The 22,832-nt window shown below is 56.3% G+C and overlaps 1 protein-coding gene and 3 long non-coding RNA genes across 10 annotated transcripts in view; 1 reads left to right on the top strand and 3 right to left on the bottom strand.

Annotated features, from left to right (window-relative positions):
- The window catches only part of CAPN8 (calpain 8), a 43,532-nt gene extending 23,585 nt beyond the window's left edge, over window positions 1–19,947 (top strand). The window contains exons 10-20 of one of the 6 annotated variants that reach the window (XR_013381645.1): window positions 1,908–2,083; window positions 6,753–6,964; window positions 8,001–8,037; window positions 11,487–11,555; window positions 13,053–13,110; window positions 13,878–13,942; window positions 17,072–17,140; window positions 17,456–17,534; window positions 17,989–18,092; window positions 18,811–18,869; window positions 19,679–19,759. Coding sequence is in view for 3 of the 6 variants with exons in the window: in XM_077901234.1 (XP_077757360.1) it covers window positions 1,908–2,083; window positions 6,753–6,964; window positions 8,001–8,037; window positions 11,487–11,555; window positions 13,053–13,110; window positions 13,878–13,942; window positions 17,072–17,140; window positions 17,456–17,534; window positions 17,976–18,092; window positions 19,679–19,779 (983 nt within the window). In the remaining 3 variants the exon portion in view is untranslated. Of the gene's footprint in view, window positions 1–1,907; window positions 2,084–6,752; window positions 6,965–8,000; window positions 8,038–11,486; window positions 11,556–13,052; window positions 13,111–13,877; window positions 13,943–17,071; window positions 17,141–17,455; window positions 17,535–17,975; window positions 18,093–18,810; window positions 18,870–19,678 lie in introns of those variants that run through there. The other 5 variants (XM_077901235.1, XM_077901236.1, XM_077901234.1 and 2 more) reach the window with 5 other exon arrangements.
- On the bottom strand, window positions 323–7,035 carry LOC144315912 (uncharacterized). Its single transcript, XR_013381649.1, has 3 exons — window positions 6,837–7,035; window positions 6,268–6,457; window positions 323–536 (listed from the first exon to the last, which is right to left on the bottom strand). It is a non-coding gene; the product is annotated as an uncharacterized LOC144315912 (long non-coding RNA).
- On the bottom strand, window positions 3,489–6,261 carry LOC144315914 (uncharacterized). Of its 2 annotated transcripts, XR_013381651.1 has the most exons (4): window positions 5,962–6,261; window positions 5,237–5,401; window positions 4,613–4,680; window positions 3,489–4,525 (listed from the first exon to the last, which is right to left on the bottom strand). It is a non-coding gene; the product is annotated as an uncharacterized LOC144315914 (long non-coding RNA). The 2 variants fall into 2 exon arrangements; XR_013381652.1 differs by lacking the exon at window positions 5,237–5,401.
- LOC144315913 (uncharacterized) lies at window positions 12,830–15,701 on the bottom strand. Its single transcript, XR_013381650.1, has 3 exons — window positions 15,509–15,701; window positions 15,121–15,265; window positions 12,830–13,517 (listed from the first exon to the last, which is right to left on the bottom strand). It is a non-coding gene; the product is annotated as an uncharacterized LOC144315913 (long non-coding RNA).
- Window positions 19,948–22,832: the final 2,885 nt, after the last annotated feature.

Raw genomic sequence — 22,832 nt, 5'->3', positions numbered from 1 at the left:
GGTTTAGACTGTACAGGCTCCAGACAGAGGCGCTCGGAGCTCTGCAGGGCTGTGCTCGGCCATAATAAAATCCCACACAGACGCAGGCCTGGGTCCTGACCACCGTGTCTTCCTTCGTCCCCCGTCCAGCCCAAAGCTCTACTCCCGGGGGCAGCAGCGAGTGTGGGCCGCTTGCTGGGCTGCACAGCAGGGGCCCTGGGAGCGTCCTTCCCTTCCTCTCAGCTATTTCTTGATCCTCCTGATGCGGTGTTAGTACCCACCGCGGAAGGCGCTTTGTAAACCGGTGGTGTTCTCTACAAATGGGGTGCATTATTTTTTTTTTAATTTTTATTTATTTATGATAGTCACACACAGAGAGAGACAGGCAGAGACACAGGCAGAGGGAGAAGCAGGCTCCATGCACCGGGAGCCCGACGTGGGATTCGATCTCGGGTCTCCAGGATCGTGCCCTGGGCCAAAGGAAGGTGCCAAACCGCTGCGCCACCCAGGGATCCCCGGGGTGCATTATTTTTATGGCTCATTCTCTTCTTCCTTTTCTGTGAAGGAGTAAACAAAAAATGTAGAGGTTGCAGTGATGTTGCATTTGGGAGAAATTAAAATATGCTCGCCATTAGCGAGCTCTTAGAAAATGGGCAGGAATGTGCCTGAATGGCTTTGAGAGCCCGGAGCTGTCAGGGGCGCCTGAGGCGTCCGCGCAGAATCACCATCACTACCCAACCTGAGCGGACAGCGGTCTGTCTGTCTGTCTGCGGGAAGACCGACTCTTCCTGCCCTCTGGTGATGATGGCAGTGTGCAAAATCCCAGAGCGCGTCCGTCTCCTCTGGAAGCTCCGGAGACTGACCTTAGGAGCCACACACCTGTGCCCTCAACAAACAAGCTGCACGTGGACATTCCGGGAAGGTGGGATTGATGTCATATTATCGTGAACAGCCAGGGCTTCGTGGTCACTTGTGCATGGCTCATTATCTCATCGAGTTTCTCTTATGTAGAGGATGCGAGGACCCCCCACCCTGGTCTGTCCCCCCCAACCAGGACACATCAGGATTGAATTCTTGAGGCCCCTTGTGCAGATGCCTGCCAGACTTGTCTTCAGTTATGCTCTGCTGCTTGACTGCTAGAGGGGCCGTGTGCCCTCGAGTGACCCATTTGATCTCTGTGTGCCTTGGCTTATGTAGAGGGAGTTTTAAAAAGTCATCTTTGCTGTTTTGAGGGAGTTTTAAAAAGTTATCTTTGCAGGGAAGCAGTCTTTTAAAATACCTGTAGGTGGTATGGCAGGTATGCTTCTTAATCGCCATTCTCCCTCCTGCATACTCAGTGACTTACTCTGAGGGAGTGTGTCTTCATGCGGTGGCCATCTGGGGAGGCCCTTGGCTGAGGGACCGAGAGTCACGCCCAGGGCTGCTTCGGGCCATGATCTGGGGTAGGGGCCCTTTTTGTGAGGGGACAGACACCCACCAGACAGGCTGTCCATATAGTCTGTCAGCAGAGGCCTCCAAGGATGTGACTCCCCACCCCGAGACCTCCCTTCCTCCCCTGGGGGGGGGGTCGTCTTTCACGGGCCAACACTAAGAACGGAGGCTGTTAACCATGTCCCCCAGAAGACCCAGGGATTAGTTATGAGAGCTCCAGGGAAGCCCTAGGGCCATCAGACCTTGGATATTTCCAGTCAAGCTTGTTCCAGGCCCTCGTGAGCAGATGGACCCATGCAAAGTTTCTGGATGCTGCGGGATGTGTCTGGTGGTGTGGGGGCAGGGGCAGGACCCAGCCCGACCACCCTGTAGAGGAAACTCACTAAGGCCTGCTTCCTGCTAGCTGTGTGTTCTCTGGGATGACCAAGGTTCTTCCCTTGTGTTCCTCCCACCTCCTCGTCCCCATTGGGAAACCACCATCTCCCGGCGACCTCCAGCCACTTACTGGACCAATCCCCAGTTCAAAATCCATCTGGACGAGGTGGACGACAGCCAGGAGGGATGTGTTAGCGAACCCCACTGCACGGTTCTGCTGGGTCTGATGCAGAAGAATTGCAGGCGACGGAAGAGTACAGGACAGGGCATGCTCAGCATTGGCTACGCTGTCTACAAGGTACTTGGAGCTGGGTCACCCTTCATTTCACACCAGATGTCTTTGGCTGGACTGTGTTGGCCAGTAATCAGGGTGTATCTCTCCTATCACTTGAACGTTCCTCCTCTTGCTCCCCTAAATGCCACTCCCAATGGCCTTCCCAAGGCCTGAATTCCACCTTTAGAGGTTCATTCCTCTGCTTATATCTGTGCTGTTAACATTCAGTTTTGCAATTCCTTAAAACTTGCCTGTCATTGAGGGCTCAGTGTTAATGCACTTACTCAACTTTCAAGTATTGGCATCTCAGGGGACAGGAGCCAAGATTATGGGGCACAAGGCATTCGAGTGGGGAAGGGAGGCTGTGTATGGGGGGGGGTCAGAGACAGTCCTTTCTTCTCACACTGGGCAACCTTGAGACTCTCCCTGGGACACATGGGCATGGCTGGGGTGAGGGGAGTCACACGGCTGACTTCGGTTCTGGTGGCTCTGGGTGGGGGACCCCAGCTCTGGCCCAGGCTGCGGTGCTCACGGGCCATGACCCCTGGATGATTCCACAGCCTCACAGATGGGTTAAAGCAAGGCTTTGGGGGAGTGAGAAACCTTGCCAGGAGTCAATTGTAGTCCCCATTTTTATATAGGCAAAGACTCCTTATAACAAATTTCGGAGGGGATTGTGGTGGTTGTTTTCATGTAATTTTGTTAAGAGAGAATTTCTTGATGAAAAGACAATTTTAATGAGGCAGAATGAGAGCTGGCTGGAGGCCCGACCCCTGGGGACAAATCAATGCTTGGAAGAGAGGCATTGACGTAAGCTGCTGATCACCAAGCTCATACCACCTCCTGCCCCTTTTTTTCCTCCTGTCCTAGAACTTAGGGCTTTTGAGTCCAGGTTGTGATGTGTGTGTGTCTTTTGTGGTGGAAGAAGGCACGACGAAAAATAATTGGTGACTTGATGGCAGGAGAAAAGATTTTCAAATAAAGAAGCTGAACTGCGGTTTGCGCCAGCTTGGCCCTCCGCCCCACCTAGAGCGAGCGCAGCGCCAGCCCAGATCCTCTGCTCGTGGGGACACGGCCCTGGGAAGCCCTGAGGATCGCGAGTCCGTGCACCGTGCTTTAGTGAGCGTCGGCTCTGCGCAGCGCTGTGCTGTAAGCCGAGGCACACGCTTCCCACGCCCGCCCGGGTGCTGCTGAAAAGCAAAAGCCACCTGAGTGGACTTTAAAGCTCTTGCTGGCTTTACGCAGGGACTTGTGAACCGGCGGCATCCCATTCAGCGGGCGGGAGGAGCTGCCGGGAGCCGCACAAAGTGAAGGACTTCTAGAGGCACAAGGGGACGTCCTAGCGAGCACTGGGTGGGTTCAGGCAAGGTCACCTTCCTTTTGACAGCAGGGGTGTCAGGCGGGTCACCTCATGGCTATGACCCTGGTGGTTACAGATGATCTGGGTTAACTTTGTAAACTCCTGGAGGAGTTTAGTTAGGTGTCCAGTCTCGTTGGTTGTAGGGGGACCTGGGGTCATAGAGGGCACCTAGGTTCATAGGGGTACGTGGGGTCGCAGGGATCATCTGGGGTCATGGGGGCCCCTAGACTGTGGAGGCACCTGGAGTCATAGGGGGGCACCTGGGTTTGTGGGGGGCATCTGGGGTTGTAGGGTCATCTGGGGTCATGGGGCACCTGGGGTCATGGGGAGCACCTGGGGCCATAGGGGTCACCTGGTGCTGTAGTGGGCACCTGAGGTTATAGGGGGCACCTGGAGTGTAGGGGGCACCTGGGGTCATGGGGGGTCATCTGGAGTTGTGGGGGGCACCATTCTGTGACCTTGTAACTGACTCCTAAGGCTTTGGGAGTCCCAAGAGTGGATACCTGTGTAGGTTGAAAGCCTGTCACCCATTAGGGAGCAGCCCTGATGCCCCAAAGGCCACGGAGCCCCATGTGTCTGTGCTGCTCCGTCCCTATAGTCTTCCTGCTGTGACAACAGGCTCAGGCCAGGCAGGCCTGTCTTTGGGGCTTAGAATTGTGTGTTTTTGAGGTGACCGTCCCTCTCCTTCCTTTGGCTTCACTGCTTTGGGTCTGTGTCCGGGCATGCAGGTCAGGGAGGTGTTTGCTCTCATCGAGCCCCCGTTATTAGTCCTGCAGAACATGGGGTCCTGGCCATCATATAACTAGAACATAAAGTACAAAACGAGATCCCTTCTCCCTTCGGATTTCTCAGGTGTAGACGGCCTCGCAGGTCATCCAGGACTGTCCCAGGTTAGAAGTGCGCTGCCTGTCTGCAAGATGTGGGGAGGGGGAGGGTTGCACAGCATTGAGGGAGGGCCGTGCTGTCTCTGTGACTTGCCTGGTGGGTTCCCCAAGCTCCTGATGGGGGGAAGAAGTGGCTTGGCGGCCTTCGGAGATGACTGGCAGCAGCGGCCTCTCGCTCTGAGGGACATTGGTTTTCCCACACCATCTGCTGAGCTGATGACCCTGGTAGGTGGCAGAGACAGTGCCAGTGCCCCCACTGGCCCCCCAGGAGGGGATTGTGGTAACCTATGCAGTACGCAGTAGTCTGACCTGAACAGGCGGTTACTGCTCGCCCCGGGCTCCTCTCTGTGTAGGAACAGAAGCAAATGTCCTGATCTCTGATAAGAGAAGGAAGCACCAACTTTATCCTTTTGGATCCCGGCTCTTCCCATGTCTCCTCAGTGACACACCATCATTATCGTACTTGACACCAGGGTTCCTGCTGCCGCTGGACCTCCCCGGCTCCCCACGTGTCTGACTGGTTGAAGGGAGAGCCCCAGACGGACGGCACCTCCGGGGCAGGAAGGGAGGCGCTGGCCAGGCTCACGCAAAGTCTGGCCCATGCGTTCTGGCCTCCCTGGCGAGCCAGGGGACATCTCCATGTGCAGGCTGCATCCCAGACATGCTACAGCAGAGTCCCTGGGGTTCCCGCATGCAGCTGGGGTTGGAAGCACTGACCCCCCCTGGGGATGACAGCCTTGACTGTGCGGAGGTGTGTTTGCCCGCTGCATCCTACCCCCGCTTTCCTGGGTCCTCACACTCGGCTAGCACCTGCTTGGGTCCCAGTGGGTGCTTGGTGTAAGGACTCCTGGTCTGCCTGCCGTGGGCTCCCGAACACATGTCATAGGTCATAGAGGTCAGTTGGAGGTGGCACGGAGGATTGGGGGCGCACACCTCTTCGCCATGAGGAAATAACGAATCAAATCTGCGTCGTGTCTGGGGATGTGGTTCTCATTGGAAATGTCTTCTTTGTGTGTGAGACATGGTTATGTGCACACATGGTGTGTCTCCCGGGGTTTCATGTGTTGCTGTGGATTCTGTGCTCAGGCAGTAGGATCCCTGGGTTTGTGAAAGTGCCGTGCATGGGCCCACCCAGCCCTAGAGCTCCTGACAAGGCAGGGCTGGGGTGAGCCCCACACTCTGGTGTCTAACACATCCCCCAGGCTCAGCCTGGCCCTGGGCCACACTTTGAGGGCCACCGGCCTTCGCCCCTGTCCTGCCTGCACTGTTGCTCCCAGCTGAGTCGGGGCCAGGGGCTGGTGGTTTCCCTGGGAGTGCCCCCCAGCCCCACGCTGGCCCCCCAAACAGGGCTCCTTAATCTGCCCCATCCGGGGCCTTCTTGAGAACTGTGTGGCCCTTTCCCGACCCTGGGAAACAGTGGGCTTCCCTTTCTGGGCTCCAGGGAGCACCTTTCCCTGCTGGTCTCCTCCTCCCCCCTCGGCTGTGGCCTTGCTGGATGACCCTCCAGCATTCTCTGGCCCAGAATATGAGAGTTTTCAGGGGGTCTCAAGTGTGTTGGCTGCCCTTGGACCCAGGGCAGAGGGGGCTGGCTGGAGGTCCCTGAGGAGCCCTGACCAGGGCACTGGAGGCAGGTGGCCCTGCTTTCTTCCCCCTTGTACCAGATCTGTGATCCTAAGAGGGTCTGGTGACCGTGGGTGGACATGATCCCCTCTGGGGTGGGCGTTCCAGGTCAGCACCTGCCCTCTTGACACAGGCGTCTTGAGGAAATTGGTCATAAAGACACAGCACCACCCACAGGAGGCTCGCTCACCATAATGACCATTATGCACCATTAGTGCATCAGCACTAATTAGCCTGCGTCACACACCAGCCACTCCCACCACCAAGCAGAGGGGTAATGGGGTGCATCCTCCTTCCATATAGAGCCAGAAGCCTGGGGGGTGGGGGCTGGCTCCACGCCTCACCTGCCTCCTTGGCCTCCCAGCTTGATGGCCCGGTCAGTTTGCAAAACACTCTCCCAGAGGCAGCGGTGAGCAAGACTTTCTGGTGGCTTCTGTTTGAGGAGCAGGATTTCAGCTCCCCCTCACCCCACCACCAGCCACAGGCTTGAGCTCCTCAGCTGCAGAGAAGAGTCTGGGGGGTTGATGGTGGTTCCTGAGGACACACCAGTGAAAAGTGCCATGTGCAGAGACCCTGCTCTGTGCCCCTTCACTTAACTGGGGAGGGGGCAAGGGGTCTGACCATTGTGGCATCAATGGGGTCAGTGCCTCCCTCAGGGCCTGGTGTCAGAAGTGCTCCAGATACCCCCACTGAGGGACATAGATGAGTCCTCCTGATTCTTGGCCCAGTGTTAATAATCAGCCATCCCCAAATCAGACTGTAAGCCCAGCTCTTGAGCCACCGTCCTCCACCGTTTGGAGGGACACTAACCCTGCCCTGCTCTGTGCAGCTGGAGAGCCCTGCGGACACACCCCTGGGCCAGAATTTCTTCTTGGGCCGCCAGCCCTTTGCACGCTCCAGCGCCCATGCCAACCTGCGGGAGGTGTCCAGCCGGCTGCTGCTGCCCCAGGGGGAGTACCTGCTGGTGCCATCTACCTTCGAGCCCTTCCAGGATGGGGACTTCTGCTTGAGGGTGTTCTCACAGAAGAAGGCCAAGGCCCTGTGCGCATCCCGTCAAAGCTGCAGTGCCAAGGGGGTTGAGTGCCTGGGTGGGGGGCACAAGTAGCCCGGCAGGTGCAGGGCCCCCTCGCTATTGTGACATGACTGGCTCAGCTGCTGTGTCCCAGAGGGAGTCTGAAACTCCCAGTTCCCACGGGTCCTTCACCCGTTGTCCTTGTCCTGCCTCCTTGGGTCTGTAGGACACCAGGCTGTTTGCTTAGAACAGGTCAAGGCTGGAAAGAAGGAGCTCTAGTGACATCTGGGCAAAGGGTTTTCCTCCAGCAGAGATGGCCCTGGGCCCAGGGAGTGGGATTCAGAGGGAGCACCACCACCTTGGTACATGCCATGCACATGCATACCACACATGCATACACACTGCACACACCACACACATCCACACCACACACCCTGCACACACATCATACACATACATACATATGCATGTGCATGCCACACACTTACCCTCCCACACCACACACCCCTGCGCAACACCATATACAGTGCACACACCCATGCACAGACACTCCAGACACATATGCACCCCACATAGATACATGTATACACATCACACACATATACATACAGGCACACACACACCTTGCACACACTGCACATACACACATTACACCACACACCATGTGCATGTTGCATGCACACATGGCCTGTAGGCCTGCTGGCTCATTGTCCAGTCACAGTGTCTATAGGGATTCACAGAGCTGGGTCCCCAGGGGAGAAGAGAGTGAACGGGTGAGAAAGCAACTCCTACAGGCAGGTCCCCTGGGGGAACATTTCAGATTTCATGAAGGGCCACTGGGCTGGGCAGCTCTCATCTTAGATAGACCCCGGGAGGGTCGGGTGGGGGAGCGAAGGGAGGCTGTGGGTAAAAATTCAGTTTGTGTGTTTGATGCTAGTAGGGATTGAGGGTCTGGGGTGGGGAGCCAGTCTGTCAGAAGAGTAAAATACTTCCTGAAAGTACCTGGCCATTAGCCGTACTGTTTACTGACTGTTTTTTCTTTTCTCTCCTTGCTTTGTGTTCCAGGGAGTTGGGGGATGGGGTAGCTGGAAACCCACATGAGGTAAGAAATCTTTCAGAATAGCCCGCTCGCAGAGCAGGCATTCATGGTTTCTTGTTGATTTGTAAAAGTCCTTTATATATTAAGGATGATAACATTTTATTCACCAGGGCTACAATATGGCTCTGGCCCTTCTCAATGAAGAGGAGACAGCCACAGGGGGGCCCAGGGCGGGGCTGTCAGTCCCCCACATCCGTGGGCGGGACCCTCAGACAGAGTGGGCCTGTGTGCTTGGGCGGTTCTTTGTAGGACTGAGAAGGCTGTGGGAGGGAGAGGTTCGACCCCCGCTCTCAGGTAATGTGCAGCTTTCAGGGGCAGATGGTGGAAGCACAGAAACCCATGAGGGGAAGTTCATCCAGAGATGCCAGAGATGGATCTGGAGCTGTGTACATGAGGTGTAGGGGTGCTGGGGCGAGCACCCGCTCGGGGGGCCGTGGAGGGGCGAGTTCAGGGCCGATGCTGGGGGAAGCAGTGTGCCGAATGTGGCTTCCTTCACCCACCTGCGTCCTCAGCCTGCCGTCCTCCATCCGGGTGGCGCATGGGGAGGCAGCACACAAAGGGGCTGCTCCCTGAGGGATCATGCGGAGGCTGCAGGTTCGGGTCCCTGGCTGAGTGAGGTGGGGGACGTGCTGTGTCCTTGGCTCCTATTCCTGCAGGTGCACAAGAAGCTCTGGGGTTCATTCATTCAGTGTTATTTTAACTCCAGTAAATATATGTATACAATGTCTCTTAGCTCAGTTGAGCCTGGGCTTCAGGTCACGAGCTTACTGGACAGAATTGTCTGTCCCAGCCAGACGGCGCACGGCTGTGCCCAGCAGCGGCCCTGCCCGGGTCAGCGCGACAGTGGCCCCGCAGGCGCTTTCTGGGCTGGCGACTCCTGAGGATGGAGCCGCCCCGTCCCCACCCAGCTGTGGGTAGAGGCCCAGCCTCCTCTCCGACGTTTCTCTCACCGACGTTTCTCTTACCGTTGGTGTCAGAAAGGCCCGTGTGCCCGAGTGGAGGGCGTGGATCTTAGCCTGCAATTAGGTGGTAGGAGCTATCCTTCCGATCTCTTTTCTCTTTTCTGGTTTCTGTTAAATCAACCAAAGGCTGGCTCTAGGCCCCCATGCACCCAGTTGGCAGGAGGTCGTTCCTGGTCATGGTGGAGGCTCCCTGTCTCCCCCTCCTAAGTCTCGGGGTTTCCTGAAGCTCCCATCGTTCTGCAGGAAGACTTTTCCTGCGGCAGGTGCTCACAGGCCCTGATCCCGGGCCGCCCCAGGGCTTCTGCATGAGGTCTGGGGCTCCGACCCTTTGTGAACTAGTTGCTTCCAGGCCTGGTTCCCAGCCTCCCCTTGTGAGGTCCCGCAGAGACATGCAAGGTTCCCAGGATCCTGGGGCCCCCAGGCTCGTGCTCACATACCGACGACGGTATATTCAGGCGGTATGTGAGGCATATTCAGGGGACTCAGGACTCAGAACATGGGGCACCCACAGGCGGACGGTATATTCAGGGGACTCAGGACTCAGAACATGGGGCACCCACAATGCCACAGCGACAAGCCAGATCCCTTTGTGGCAGAAGCACTCGTGCTCTCTGAGCACAGCCGTGAAGTCCACGCAGGGAGCCCTTGAGAACAAGAGCCACCCCACGTTCACCACTGCATCTCAGACACAGGACCGTCCCTGCCACATGCTGGCGTCCAGCAAATCTCTCAAAAGGAACTGGCACTGAGGTTCCACCCACTCCATCACTCGAACACCTTCCCCGTTCCCGTGGTCTCGTGCAAATCTCCTGTGTGCAGTGCTACTGCCTGGGGGCAGAGTGCCTGCCGTGCACTGGTGTGTGCGCACATCCAGTTTTTGTTGTTTTGTTATTTTTGTTATGTGGTTTGTAATTTTACACGCCCTGCCCCAGTTTAATAAAATCTTACCCTATGTCCAGAGTCTGGATGTCCCACTAGACTCTGGCAGGTAGTGTATCGTGTTATAGGAACAAGACGAGGTGTTTATTCTGCGGCACCTCTTGAAAGTCATGTACGTGCGATGACAAGTATTTATCATTTTTCTTCTAAAAAGTGCAGGTGTGTTCTTGGATTGGCTCATCGCATGTGCGAGCGGTAGGGTAGACATCGTTGTCGCCACGTTGTGGATGAGGAGGAGCCCAAGGGTGCAGGTGCAATCAGGCCAAGAACATGTGCTCGGGTTGGTGGACTGAAGGGGAAGGAGTGCATGGGCTACCATTTGGTCTGGCTCCAAAGCCTCCTGGCCCGTGGTTCCAGCCTGTTACTTAACACCTTTAAACCTCAGTTTCTGCATGTGTACAGTGTGGAGGGTAGTGAGACCCTCCCCTCAGAACAGTCCGGAGTAGTAAATGAGTTAATCCATGCAAAGTGCCTGGGTCGTGAGCATCCATCAAACTTTGTACTCCTGTTTGCACTGTGTCACCAGGCTGTGTTGGGCCTTTGGTGCTTTTCCAGGCAATGGTTGTAGACAACAGACTTGGCTTTCTGGGAACTCTCTGGGCTATCTGGGAGGCCTGTGACATCGGGGCAGAGCCTTTGTTGGGCTGGGAAGTCTCTGGACAGATTGTTAATGATTTGTAATTTTTTAAAAAATATTTTATTTATTTATTCATGAAAGACAGAGAGAAAGAGAGAGGTAGAGAGGTAGAGACACAGGCAGAGGGAGAAGCAGGCTCCATGCAGGGAGCCCGACGTGGGACTCGATCCCGGGTCTCCAGGGTCATGCCCGGGCTGAAGGTGGCACCAAACCTCGGAGCCACCCAGGCTGCCCAATGATTTGTAATTTTTTAAAAAAAGATTTTATCTATTTATTCATGAGAGACACACACACACACAGAGGCAGGGACACAGGCAGAGGGAGAAGCAGGCTCTATGTGGGGAGCCCAATGCAGGACTCGATCCCAGGACCTCAGGATCACACCCGGAGCTGAAAGCAGATGCTCAACCACTGAGCCATCCAGGCGTCCCTGATTTGTAATTTTGACCGGACTTTGATACATATCAGTGGGCTTCTGCTTCTCTGAGGGGCCCCTGGAGCAGGCCTGGTCATTGAGCCACGAGTGAGGGCAGGGTCCTGGGAGCGGGGGCTGAAGCTGTGGAGGGTCCTCCAGTATCTGAACTCCCACTTCTGCTACTTCTGCGAGGCCATGACCCCAACTATGTTAGAATCTGTGTGTATCTGAGAGTCTGATGAATGCTAAGAAAACACACACTGATGCAATTTCCGGGGCTCACAGACTCCCGGAGGGTCTCTGAGGGGCTGCTGAAGGGCCCATAGGCCAGACAGAGATTCTCTGAAAGCCACTCAGGGCTGGCATGATCACCTTCCCCTCAGAGAGGAAGCCAATGCCTGTACGTGGTGGCAGGTGTGTGGTAGGGACGGGGTGGTGGGTGTGAAAGGTCCTTCATTCTCCCTGCACACCCCCTAACTCCTAATTGTGCTCTCTGCAGCCACACCCCAGCGAGGTGGACCAGGAGGACAGCCGGTTTGGGAGTCTGCTGGGGACACTTGCAGGGAAGGTAGGTGAGGCCATGGGCGGGACGGTGTCCCTTCAGCTTCTATTTTCCGGGTTCTCTGTAAGCACAAAGGACAAGGCACTGCCCCTCCCTACTCAGCCCCCTCCTGTCCTGACTCTGGGCTCCTCCTGCGCTGAGGGCACAGTGACAGGCCCAACTCAGGTGCTAGCAGTGTGTGGCGTGTGTGGTGCTTATGGACTTGGGTGTATTGAACTTCCAGGCCTGTGTGGCCAAAGTCACCGCAGACTCAGGACTGTGAGTGGCCCCCTAAGCAGCAGACTCAGGACTGTGAGTGGCCCCCTAAGCACCATGAATGTGTCGTCTCTACTGAGATGTACCACAGAGCCTTAGGTGGGTCTCAGTCCGGCTGCTGCAGCAAGTACAGGAAAGGGGCTGCAAACCACAGACACTTGCTTCTCCAGGATCCGGGGGCTGGATGTTCAAGGCCTGGGGGCCAGGGACCAGGGGCCGCAGAGCCTCCCTGTGGGCTGGGGAGAGAGGGGCAAGGGGCCTCTGGGGACCTTCATGAGGGCACTGACCCCTCTGGGGGCTCCAGCCCGTGGGCGCCTCACTGGGCTCAGGCTCCAGCACAGAGATTTGGGGGCACAAACATTGGGCCCTTGTTGCCTTGGCTGCCGAGGGTCTTAGTGATCAAGAACATCAAGAATGACAAACAAATAGCCTGTGTCCATCGTCACTAGGCACCTATCTCCCTTGCCTGGCCATGTGGGGCCGTGGGTCACTCCCTCTCCCTGCTGTGTGGTCCCAGAGCCAGCCACATATGGCCTCCAGGGGGTCAGGCCGAGGGCTGAACACGGACCCTCAACATCCTGCCCTTCCTGCAGGCAAGGGGGTAGACTCTTTGTCCATAGGCTGTGCACAGGGTCCTGGGGTCTGAGTCTGGGTGCCCAGGTGACTGGCTGGTGAGGCCACTGTACAGACAGTAAGGAGGAGACACGGTACACACGGGCACTTGGAACCAGACCCTAGCCCAGTGCTCTTCTGTGTACTTTGTATGCCTCCTGCCTGAGGCCTGTCCCCATGTGAGAGTTGAAGGCAAACCTCTCCTATGGCTCAGCATTTATCCCAGGTGCACTCGGGAACCTTCCCCAATGTCTCCACTTCTGGTGTGAGGGCTTCTGTGTGGGATGCCACCGGTGAGCAGGTGCTTTGGGGCGAGACCGTGTTAGGTGTCCAATCCCAGTGGCTGGATGGTGGCTTTGAACATGGTAGCTGTGAACCCCAAGGAACCACATCACGATGTATCGTGTTGTCCATGGTGTTTATACGCTCACAAAACCACCATCAGCCCCACCCCAGCTCCTGGTCCCACACCTCGTCACACTCCTGCCCGGCTGTGGGGGACCCTGGGGAAGAGGAGAACTAGAGGTTCTGAGGTAGTCCCAGGACCCTTGGACCTGCTGTCTGGTCCACATCAACCTCACACCCTGAAAACTTGTTGGGACCTGGCGTAACTCCCATTTGGGTTCCTTTTTCCAGGATTCTGAGATCGGTGCCAATGAACTCAGGACGATTCTGAATGAAGTGTTTTCCAAAGGTACATTCTTCCTCAAGCTTTCCAGAAAGTTCCTGGGAGCCTGGGAGAGGTGCAGGGTGCAGGGTGTGGGGTGTAGGGTGGGGAATGAAGGGGGCAAGGGAGGCCAGGAGAGAGCTGTCAGGCCCTCGAGAGACAGGCTGGGGCTGAGCAGGGAGCAGGCCCTGGCCTTACAGTCTCTGCTCTCTGCTCCAGCCCTGGTTTTTGCTGGGAAGGGGTGAGAGGAGAGGGGGCAGCTGCAGGTGTGGGCCCGGTGAGGAGGAGGCTGCGAGGCTCCAAGCAGGTGCCTGCCGTTGAGCGAGTAGTGTGCCACGGCTGTCCTCGGAGCCTGCATTTAGACCCGGCTCCGCCCCTGCTGGTCCGTGGTCTTGCACAAATTATTCCACTTCTCTGGGCCTCTGCTTCCTGACCTACAAATTGGGGATGCTGATTGTCTCACCACATGGGGTGATTCTGAGGAGAGGTGTGTGGGCTTGGAGCGCGCAGCACCTGCACAGTCGGTGGTCCTGCTCTGGGTGGCCCTCATACCAGGTGCTGTGCTAGGGACTCGTGTTACCCCACTTTACTCCCAGCCGGTCCTCGGGGCAAGTGTATTACGGTTTCACTCCCACCGATGGGGGAGGGACTGGGGCTCAGAGGTCAGCCAGCTGGGCCGCCCGGGGCCTGGTGAGCCGCAGAGCGGGAGCCCAGGCCACACATCTGCTGCCCAGAGGTTCTGTCCGTCTTCCAAGGACCCTGACTCCCACCCTCTTTTCCATCTGAATGTTCAGAAACAGACATAAAATTCTGTGGCTTCGACATCGACACTTGCAGGGGGATGGTCAGCTTGATGGACGTATCCTTTTGCATGTTGCTGTATTTTCCCTTCCCCTGATTTTGATGCATCCTGACCTTCCCCAGTGAGGGTGGAGGGGATGGGAAGGGGCCTCCTTGGCCTGGAGCTCGAGGCTGCAGTGCTAAGGCCACCTCCTTTCACTCCTGCTCCTCCGGGACCTCTATCTCCATCTGCCCCGTGGAGGCAGAGGCTCCGTGACTGTTTCAGACCCATTAATCCAGAGACAGCAGATGCACAGCGCCTGTGCCTCTCTCCTGTGGGTCCCCCCTGGCTCCCACCAGGCTGCCCTCCCTCTGTCTCCTCCCCCTCCCCTCCCCTTCCCTTCCCCTCTCCCTTCTCATCTATCTCTTCCCCTCCCTCTCCTCTCCCCTCTCTCTCTTCTCACCTATCCCCTCCCCTCCCTCTCCCCCTCCTCTCCCTTCCCACTTCTAACCTATTCCCTCCTCCCTCTCTCCCCTTCCCCTCCCCTCCCCCTTTCCCTCTATCCCCTCCTCTTCCTCCCTCCCCCCTCCCCTCTCTTTTCTCACCTATCCCCTCCCTTCCCTCTCCTCCCCCTCCCCTCCCCATCTCTCCCCTCCCCCTCCATGTCTGGTCTGTCTCCTGAAGTAACACAGCCCTCTCAAAGCCACTACCTCTAGTTTAGAGTTATCACACAAGAAAAAACCAATTTGTTCTGTCTGACCCAATCTAACCCTCACTTTACACTGAAGAACATGTAAGAGAGTGTGGAAGGAATGGGGAGGCTGGGGTGTTCTAGGTGACAGGTACCATGTAAGTGCGGGCCCAGAGGGAGAATGATCCGTGCCTAGGGTGGGGCCAGGTCACCGTCCTCCATAGTGTGGACAGTGAAGGTGATTTCTTGGAAAAATGGAGGTTTGGAGGGTTCTCCTCCGTGTGAGGATGAGGCCTGAGGCCTCTGGGCGGGGGCATGACTTTGGTTTGCACGGCAGTCATGTAGGAGGTTCTGTAAAGCTCACATGTGCTGATCCCCTAGGGTGTCAGCGATGGAGAGACAGCACTATCCCTGTGGTCCAGAGCCACAGACGCCAGGGTCTTCAGCCCCATGACCCTCTGAGACCGGCGTGCTTAATAACTTAATTCCTGGGCCAAAAAGAAGGGTTATGTATTGATTCACTTTGCTGCAAAATCGCCTGATTTCTGGATCATCTCAAACTTACCAGCGACGTTGCTATGATTTGGGAGCTGTTAGGCCTGTGCTCCCTGCAGCTCCTCACTGTCTGTCCCACCATCTGGATGGTGTGGGTGATGGTTCCGAACCAGGATGTGCAACAGACGGCCACGTAGACTTTGGTGAAAATGACCCTTGATCAAGACACAGTTCTCATATCTTACCACAGGCCCATTCAAGGGGCAACTTGATGGGTTTTTATAAATTCACTACAGTGAATTTTGGCAAATATCACCCATTTTAGAGCATTTTCGTCACCCCAAAGCAGGTCCCTGCACCCACATTAGCAGTCTCTCCCCATTTCCCCGACCACTGCCCTACACACGCTGATCTGCCTTCTGTGTGCACAGGCTCGCTACCCTGGAGAGCTCACTTACGTGGACCAATGTGCCACGTGGCCTTTTATGTCTGAGCTTCCCACTCGGCACCGTAGTTCAAGTGTGTTAGCGCTTCCTTGTCCGTGGATTAGAAACACGGTTGCTTGCATCCCGCTGCTGGAGATAAGACGCCGACTCAGCTGGTGTGGGACAGAGCATGGTCGTCGCGGGCCCTTCCATCTGGCGCAGGGCCGCTGTGTTGTGGGAAGTACTCTAGAACACACAGGAACCCAGGTTCTGGTCTTAGAACTTTCTTGGTGTATAAACTTGCAGAGAAGTTAGTCTATGCTCTGAACTTCCATTTCAAGTCTTGGAACGTGGGGTGACAAGATGCAGCCCCTATGGTCGCTGAGCCATGGGCAGGGAGACCCAGAGCACCAGTTCTGTCAAGTCGGGGTTTGAGGCTGTGGTATGTCCCACACTTGGTGTGGATCATGGACACAGGAACACATACTTTTTTAAAAAAAATTTATTTTTTACATATTTTTAAAATTTAAATTCAATTAATGATCATATAATGTACTATTGATTTCAGGGGTAGAGGTCAATGGTTGATCAGTCTTATATAACACCCAGTGCTCATCCCATCATGTGCCCTCCTTCATGCCCAATCCCCAGGTACCCTACCCCCCCCCCCCCCCAGTGGCCCTGTTTGTTTCCTGTGATTAAGAGTCTCTTATGGTTTGTCTCCCTCTCTGATTTCACCATGTTTTATTTCTTCCCCTCTCCCCCTAGAATCCTCTGTTTTGTTTCTTAAATTCCTTGTGTGAGTGAGATCATAAGGAACATATATTTTCTTAAAGGAAGAGGTGTACGCTCTTGGGTGTTTGGCTTGTTGGATAAGGTGGGAGGGACGATCTGCCTCACAGTTTTGTGCCTGTAACACACTGGTGGTTATTGATTAGTTGTGATTATGGAGAAAAGGTGCGTTTAGAGCCTTCACTCCACAAGGGTACGGACAGTGCAAAACCAGATCCCCATCATCTAGCGCAGGGCTCCGTTAACACCAGTAGAGTGTTGGCTGGAGGGAGAGGCCCCCAGAACCCCCCAGGGCTGAGCAGTGGTCTGCAAGCCAGCCATGTCCCTGTAGGAGCTCTGAGCCGCTTCGTGACCTGCTGAAAAATGCATGCAGACCCTGCAGCTGAGAATCCCAATCTCGTACTCCTAGAGTCTTTTCTGTGAATATATGTCAGTCTCACCAACGAGTTATTTCAATTACCAGTCATGGAGATTTAAATCTGGAAGTGACCCTCCAGCTCTCCTAGGCCAGCCTCTCAACCACCAGGGTGCCCTGGGGGCTGAATCTGAGGAATGACCTGCTCCGAGGTCTCTGGGCTGGTGACCTGGCCTTGTCTCTGCACCTGCTCTCACAGGGGGGCCGTCGGGGGACCCTGACTCTTTCATCTTAATTTGAATTGGTTTCCCATCACCTTTCCCACCGTGATCCTGGGTAGTGGGGTTCCTGCTAACTGCGGACACGACGTGGGGCGTGTGGGCACTCTCTGTGGGCACAAGAGAATCCGTGTGGGCCGGGGCGTGCGGGTTGGCCTTTACTATGCCTAGAGCAGCGGCACGGGCCTCCTAGGGCTGGCGGAACTCAGGACACTGTGGCTGAAGCTTCGCAAGTACCTGGTAATGCTTCTCTCCCCGTGGGTGCCCTCTGGGCTCTTGTCCCTCCTTGTCTTGTTTCCCACCCAGTCAGACCAGAATCCGAAATATTCAAACCCAGCACAAAACCCGGATGCATAGTTCAGGGGGGACGAGGGGCACCTGTGCTGAGCCCTTCACGGAAGCCCTGCCGTTCAGTCCCATGCTCCCCTTTGTTCTGGAAACTTCTCGGGAGGAGTTAGGGAGGTATCTTTCTCTCGGGGAAGCAGTGGGTGGAGGGCATAGCTCTGGCGGGGCCCCCAGTGGTGTTTTCTCCCTGGAATCTCTGTTCTGCTCCAGGAGATCTACCGGGAGACCAATGACAACCACTCGGGGAGCATTGACACCCATGAGATGAGGACGGCCCTTAGGAATGCAGGTGAGGACGTGTCCTGCAGATAAGGTCTCCACCTGGATGTGCTCATTTTAAATACTCTGAATGGGAAGGTGGCAAATGATTGTCCGCGGTAGCTCTCTTCTGTGGACACCGACGTGATGGCCTGGGCGCCTTCCCTAGCCACATGTTGCCGGGTCCTTTCCCAAGGACCTTGCTGCTCCTGTGGGGGTGCCAGGCTGGAGAGGTCCGGCCCCAGTTTCTCTGCCTTTTCTCGCTGTGGCAAACACCACACGCAGCTGGTGTGGGAGCCTCACTTGGCGCCAGGACAGAGGCTGACCCTAATGGGGGGTATCCGCAAGGATGGCGACAGGGCAGACAGACGCTCTAGCGTCCCGTGGAGGCGGCCTGGCTGCGTCAGCCCCGAGCCTCGCACACACAGAGCCGAGTCCTCTGTGCCACCGTGACCCAGGTACCCCGATGCAGGTTTCATGCTCAGCACCCAGGTGCAGCAGACCGTCGCCCTGCGGTATGCGGACAGCAGACTCAGCATCGACTTCGATGACTTCGTGGCCTGCGTGACCCGCCTGGAGTCCCTCTTCAGTGAGTTGCTCTGTCCCTTGGCCCCACTCATTCCACTGCAGGACAGTGGCAGAGCCAGGCAGGCCCCCTGGGGGAGGCGAGGCACAGCGGGCCACGCCCAGGGTCAGAGGCTGCCCTTTCTTGAAGACTCAACACGCTGCCACGTCAGTTGTTCACCAGTGATGTTGGCTGGTGGTCCCGGCCATGCTGAGTGAGTCCCGCCCACAGCTCTCAAATGTCTGTTATTGTCCGTTCACACTGTGCCTCCGCAGGGATCAGGGCCGAGCCTGTGTCACCTCCCGGGAGGGGCTGGGTCACCGGGCTGTGGGGGCTCCTCAGGGCAGGGAGAGGCCATCCTAACAGGGCAAGGCGGGGCTGCCAGAGATGGAGCCGAGAGAGTGGTTTACCCACCAAGGGGGAACCGCAGTCTGTGCATAGCGCAGCCCCCCCCCCCCCCCCCCCCGCCCCTGCCCCGGTGGAGAGAAGGACATTCTAGAGCTGCAGGGGGTGGAGATGGTGGCAGGGAGTATCTTTGCTCACAGCAGCACATTCCCCCACTGGGGCAGGGGGACATATGCCCCCAAACCCACATGAAGTGCTCAATCTACATAGAGCTTCTCAAGTGTCCCTGTAGCCAGGCAGGAGCTGGAGGTCAGGGAAGGGGGCTTGTGGGGGACAGGTGGTCACAGGCAGCTCTTTGGCAGTTCTGAGTCTCATTTCATTCCACTTCTGGTTCCAGAGCTGTTTAGGCTCCTGGACAAGGACCAACGTGGCACCGTCCGGCTCTCCCTGGCTGAGGTAGACCGCTGGGGTTCTGGAGAACTGCTTGTTGATGGGGCTTGGCTTCTGAGGCTTGTTCTCAGTGACCTGTCTCACTTCCGCGGGCGACTGTGCATGTTCTCGGGCCGGCCCTGCGGGGAGAATGTGACAGCCCTGTGGTCTTCCCAACACTCGCGTTGGTTATTACTTTGAAGATAAAGCTGCAGCTGCATTTCAGATTGTATTGGGATGCCAGCCCTTGCTAATTTTTTTTAAAAGATTTTATTTATTTATTCATGAGAGGCAGAGAGAGAGAGAGAGAGAGAGGCAGAGACACAGGCAGAGGGAGAAGCAGGCTCCTCGCAGGGAGCCCAACGTGGGAGTCGATCCCGGGACTCCAGGATCACTCCCTGGGCTGAAGGCGATGCTAAACCGCTGAGCCACCCGGGCTGCCCCAGCCCTTGCTAATTTGAATGGGATTGTGGGCTGTGGGTTCAGTTTAGTGTCTGACTTCTGGGAGCAGATGTCTTAGATTAATTAACATAGAGAAGGTGATCAGAAATCAGGAACCATGGGGTGGGGGGGGGGGTGATGTATCTCCAGTGACCTGGGGAAGATTCCTGGAGGCAAGCAGCTGGGCTACAGCATCAACCCTGAAATCAAGGGTGTGCCTATGTATATACACAGGCACACACGTTTTCTGAAGTCCCTTCTAGGTCCTAAGCCACCTGTCTCTAGGGCTCGTCAGGGTCACTTAACTTGTCTGAGTTAAGCACTTCCAGATGCTTGCTGGAGCTTGGCTGCAGCACAGGCCACGCAGAGCTCACCCTGCTGTCCTTCTGTTGCAGTGGCTGTGCTGCGTGTTGGTCTGACCCAGGTTGTGGCTGCTGGTGTCGCTCCCTGCCAGCCTGCCGGCCACCTCCCCCTACTTTCACAATTCTGCAAGTGAGGACCCCTGAGTGGCAGTCATTGATGGTTTCCTTCTTTCCTGCCCATCGCTGTTCTGGGGGTCCCTGCCTGGCCAACCTGCGCAGTCTGGGGGCCCAGCCTCTCGTTCAGCAGCATTTGAGCTGACCCAGAGCCCAGCAGAAGTCATTAAAATCTGGTCCCAATGGTCCTTGGTTTTGTCTGGTGATGTGCAACGTGGGAAGGGGCTGCCTTTCATGCTTTAGGAAACAGGTTTTGGAAAAAAGACGGCTGGAGCTGCTGAGGTGGAGGTGTGGGCGGGTCTCTGGGGCGGGTGGGGGAGTGGCCATGGGGGAGCTGCCTTTGGGTCCACAGGAAGGAGGGCTCTAGTCCTCGCAGGGTGGGCGGGGGTGGGCTGCTCGCTGCCCTTCCGAGGAGGAGGGGCCTGCCTCCTTCAGTGGTGGCCCAGGAAGTCAGCGCCTGCTGAACGGGAGGTGGGTCCTCCCCGCTGGACACCAGCATCTTTGCGGTTGTTAAAAAGGTGGAGGCTGAGCCACTGTGTGTCCTAACAGCCGCTGCGTGTCCTTATAGGCAGACGGGATGGAGCTGGCTTCCCCAGTGGCCTTGGAAAGGTGGGGGTGACACACTCAGCCTGCTCGGCCACAGACAGGGGTCGTTTCTCACCATCTGGGGGCCGGATGTCCAGATCCGAATGTGGGTGGCGGGCTCTGGGGAGGGGCCCTGGGTGGTGCTTGCCTGGTGGAGAGCAAGAGGGGCTCTCACAAGGGCGCAGATCCCACCGCCGAGCTCATGGAATCCTAGTTTCCTCCTGCCACCTTGCCTCCTGCAACGGCTGCTTGGAGTCGGGCTTCACACAGGAACGTGAGGGGGACATACAGCCCCTCACAGGGAGCTACTGCTGACAGAAACCACGTACTCGCCTTGGCCTCTGAGAGTCCGGCCAAGGATTTGTCCACTTCCAGAGCTAGATGTACAACGTTCTTCGAAGCCTGATGCCCAGTAAGACCAAACACGGGCTCTCCTGGGGCCCAACCTAACACCTAAGACACTTAGCCACGCAGGCGTCTGCAAAAAAAAAAAAAAAGGAATCTTTGGGGCACCTGGTTGCTCAGTGGTTGAGTGTCTGCCTTTGGGCCAGGTTGGGATCCTGGGGTCCTGGGATCAAGTCCTACATCAGGCTCCTCGAAGGGAGCCTGCAGCTCCCTCTGCCTGTGTCTTTGCCTCTCTCTGTGTCTCTCATGAATAAATAAATAAAATCTTAAAAAAAATAACACAGACACGATGCCAACATGATCACAACCCAACATGATGAGGGGGGGTAATTCACAGACCCTGGCTGAGTTGGATAGATCTTCACATTCCATCTTGTGTGTGGTGATGAAAGCAGAGACTCTGGCTTCTTCCTCTTTGTCCTCTATTGTGTTTTTACTGACACATGGACTTTGTACCTTTTATTTTTCTTCTTTGCTATTTATATGAGGTTGGACAGCTCACGGAAACACGTGGCTTTCATACCACGTAGGAACATCTGGGTCACCAAATGTCTGTGAGGCTCGCTGAACATAACTGAGCACCTACTATGTGCAGGGAAGCAGATGGAGGTGATCCTGGCCCTTGGGTGAGTCTCTACAGCCTCAGGACAGAGACTGTGGTAGAGACAGGGGGCTCTGACATGAAGCAGCAGGCACAGGTGGACACAGGAGAGGGAGCTGCGAGGGCACAAGTGAAGGATACAGGCTCACAGTGGCCACAGTCCGGCAGAGACGGAATCACAGCAGTTGTCTGAAAAGAAATAATGAAATGTAACAAATCATTAACCTGTATTGGGTTATAACCAGTAATAACATGCATGACAAGAGCACTGAGATGCGCCAGGAGGCAGCCGCGGCTTCGTGTAAGGCCAAGTGGGCAATAGGACCACATGGGAGCCATCAAAGCCTGGAGACTTGGTGGCGTGACCCGGGGGTGGGTGCCATGGGAGGGGAGCCCCTGCCGCGGTGAGGCCCCACAAGTGCGATCCCCTGCGGCCAGCGCTCTTGTAGGCAGAACCCGATGTGGATGCTGGTGGCCACTGGCATGGCAGACACGGACCCCAGGGGCTCATCCTGTAGACTGGAGAGTTGCTTGATCATCACCGGGTTTGAGTGGCCACAGATATCAGGCACCCCTAGCTCTGGGGCGCGGCGGTGGATAGAACCGCAGAATGGCTGTTTGTGTGCTGGTGGCTTGAGGGGAGCAGGCAATAAGCAGAGGCAAGCAAGGGAGACCGTATCTTCAGGGCGCAGGTGCAGAGAAATAAAGCAAGGAAACAGGAGGCCGTGTGCCGGTGCAAGCAGCCAGCGCCAGGGTTCGGCCTCAGATGGGAAGGTCCGTACCCCCAGGTGTGGACAGATGTAGGCCTGTTCCCTTTTCTGCAGGGAAGGGGGGGCGAGGGGCGCTCTGCGGTGCTCTGAACCCAGCGTTCTGTGTCTGGGCAATTATAGGGTCTGGAAGAAGCAGCTCCTGGATTGATGGAGGTGGCAACCTTGGCCTGGTCCGCCCGCAGGTCTTGGAGGACAGTGGGAGCACGCACGACAGGGTCCCTACGGGCGGGCAGTTTCCATGAACTCACCCCTGTTTGGCCTTCCCTTGCCAGCTAACAATAACAGCTAACGGTGGCTGAGTTTTTCTAAATTCCAGAATTTCTGTGAAACGGGTCATATATCACTTCATTCCATCCCTGAGGCTCTGGCTCTGCTGCTCACAGGCCGTGTGGCCTAGGGCCAGCTGGTTATTGCTTAACTTTCTCTCCCTAAATTTTCTTACTTGAAAATGGGAATAATTATCGTACTTACCCTATGGGGTTGTCTTTGGCATGAAATGAATTGGCGCACGTGTTCAGAACAGCACGTGGCAAACGCTGCACTGCAATCTGGCTGTAGTGCTCCGTCTGCCGCACTGCAATCTGGCTGTAGTGCTCCGTCTGCCACAGCTGAGGACACGGAGGCTGGAACACGGGAAGGCAGTGGCTGCTGCAGTGAGCACAGGGGAGGGGCTGCAGACCACAGACACTCACTTCTCCTGGATCCAGCGGCT

The sequence above is a fragment of the Canis aureus genome, chromosome 6 (assembly GCF_053574225.1).
Source record: "Canis aureus isolate CA01 chromosome 6, VMU_Caureus_v.1.0, whole genome shotgun sequence".
NCBI classification, from domain to species: domain Eukaryota; kingdom Metazoa; phylum Chordata; class Mammalia; order Carnivora; family Canidae; genus Canis; species Canis aureus.
This window is presented reverse-complemented; position numbering and strand designations above follow the sequence as displayed.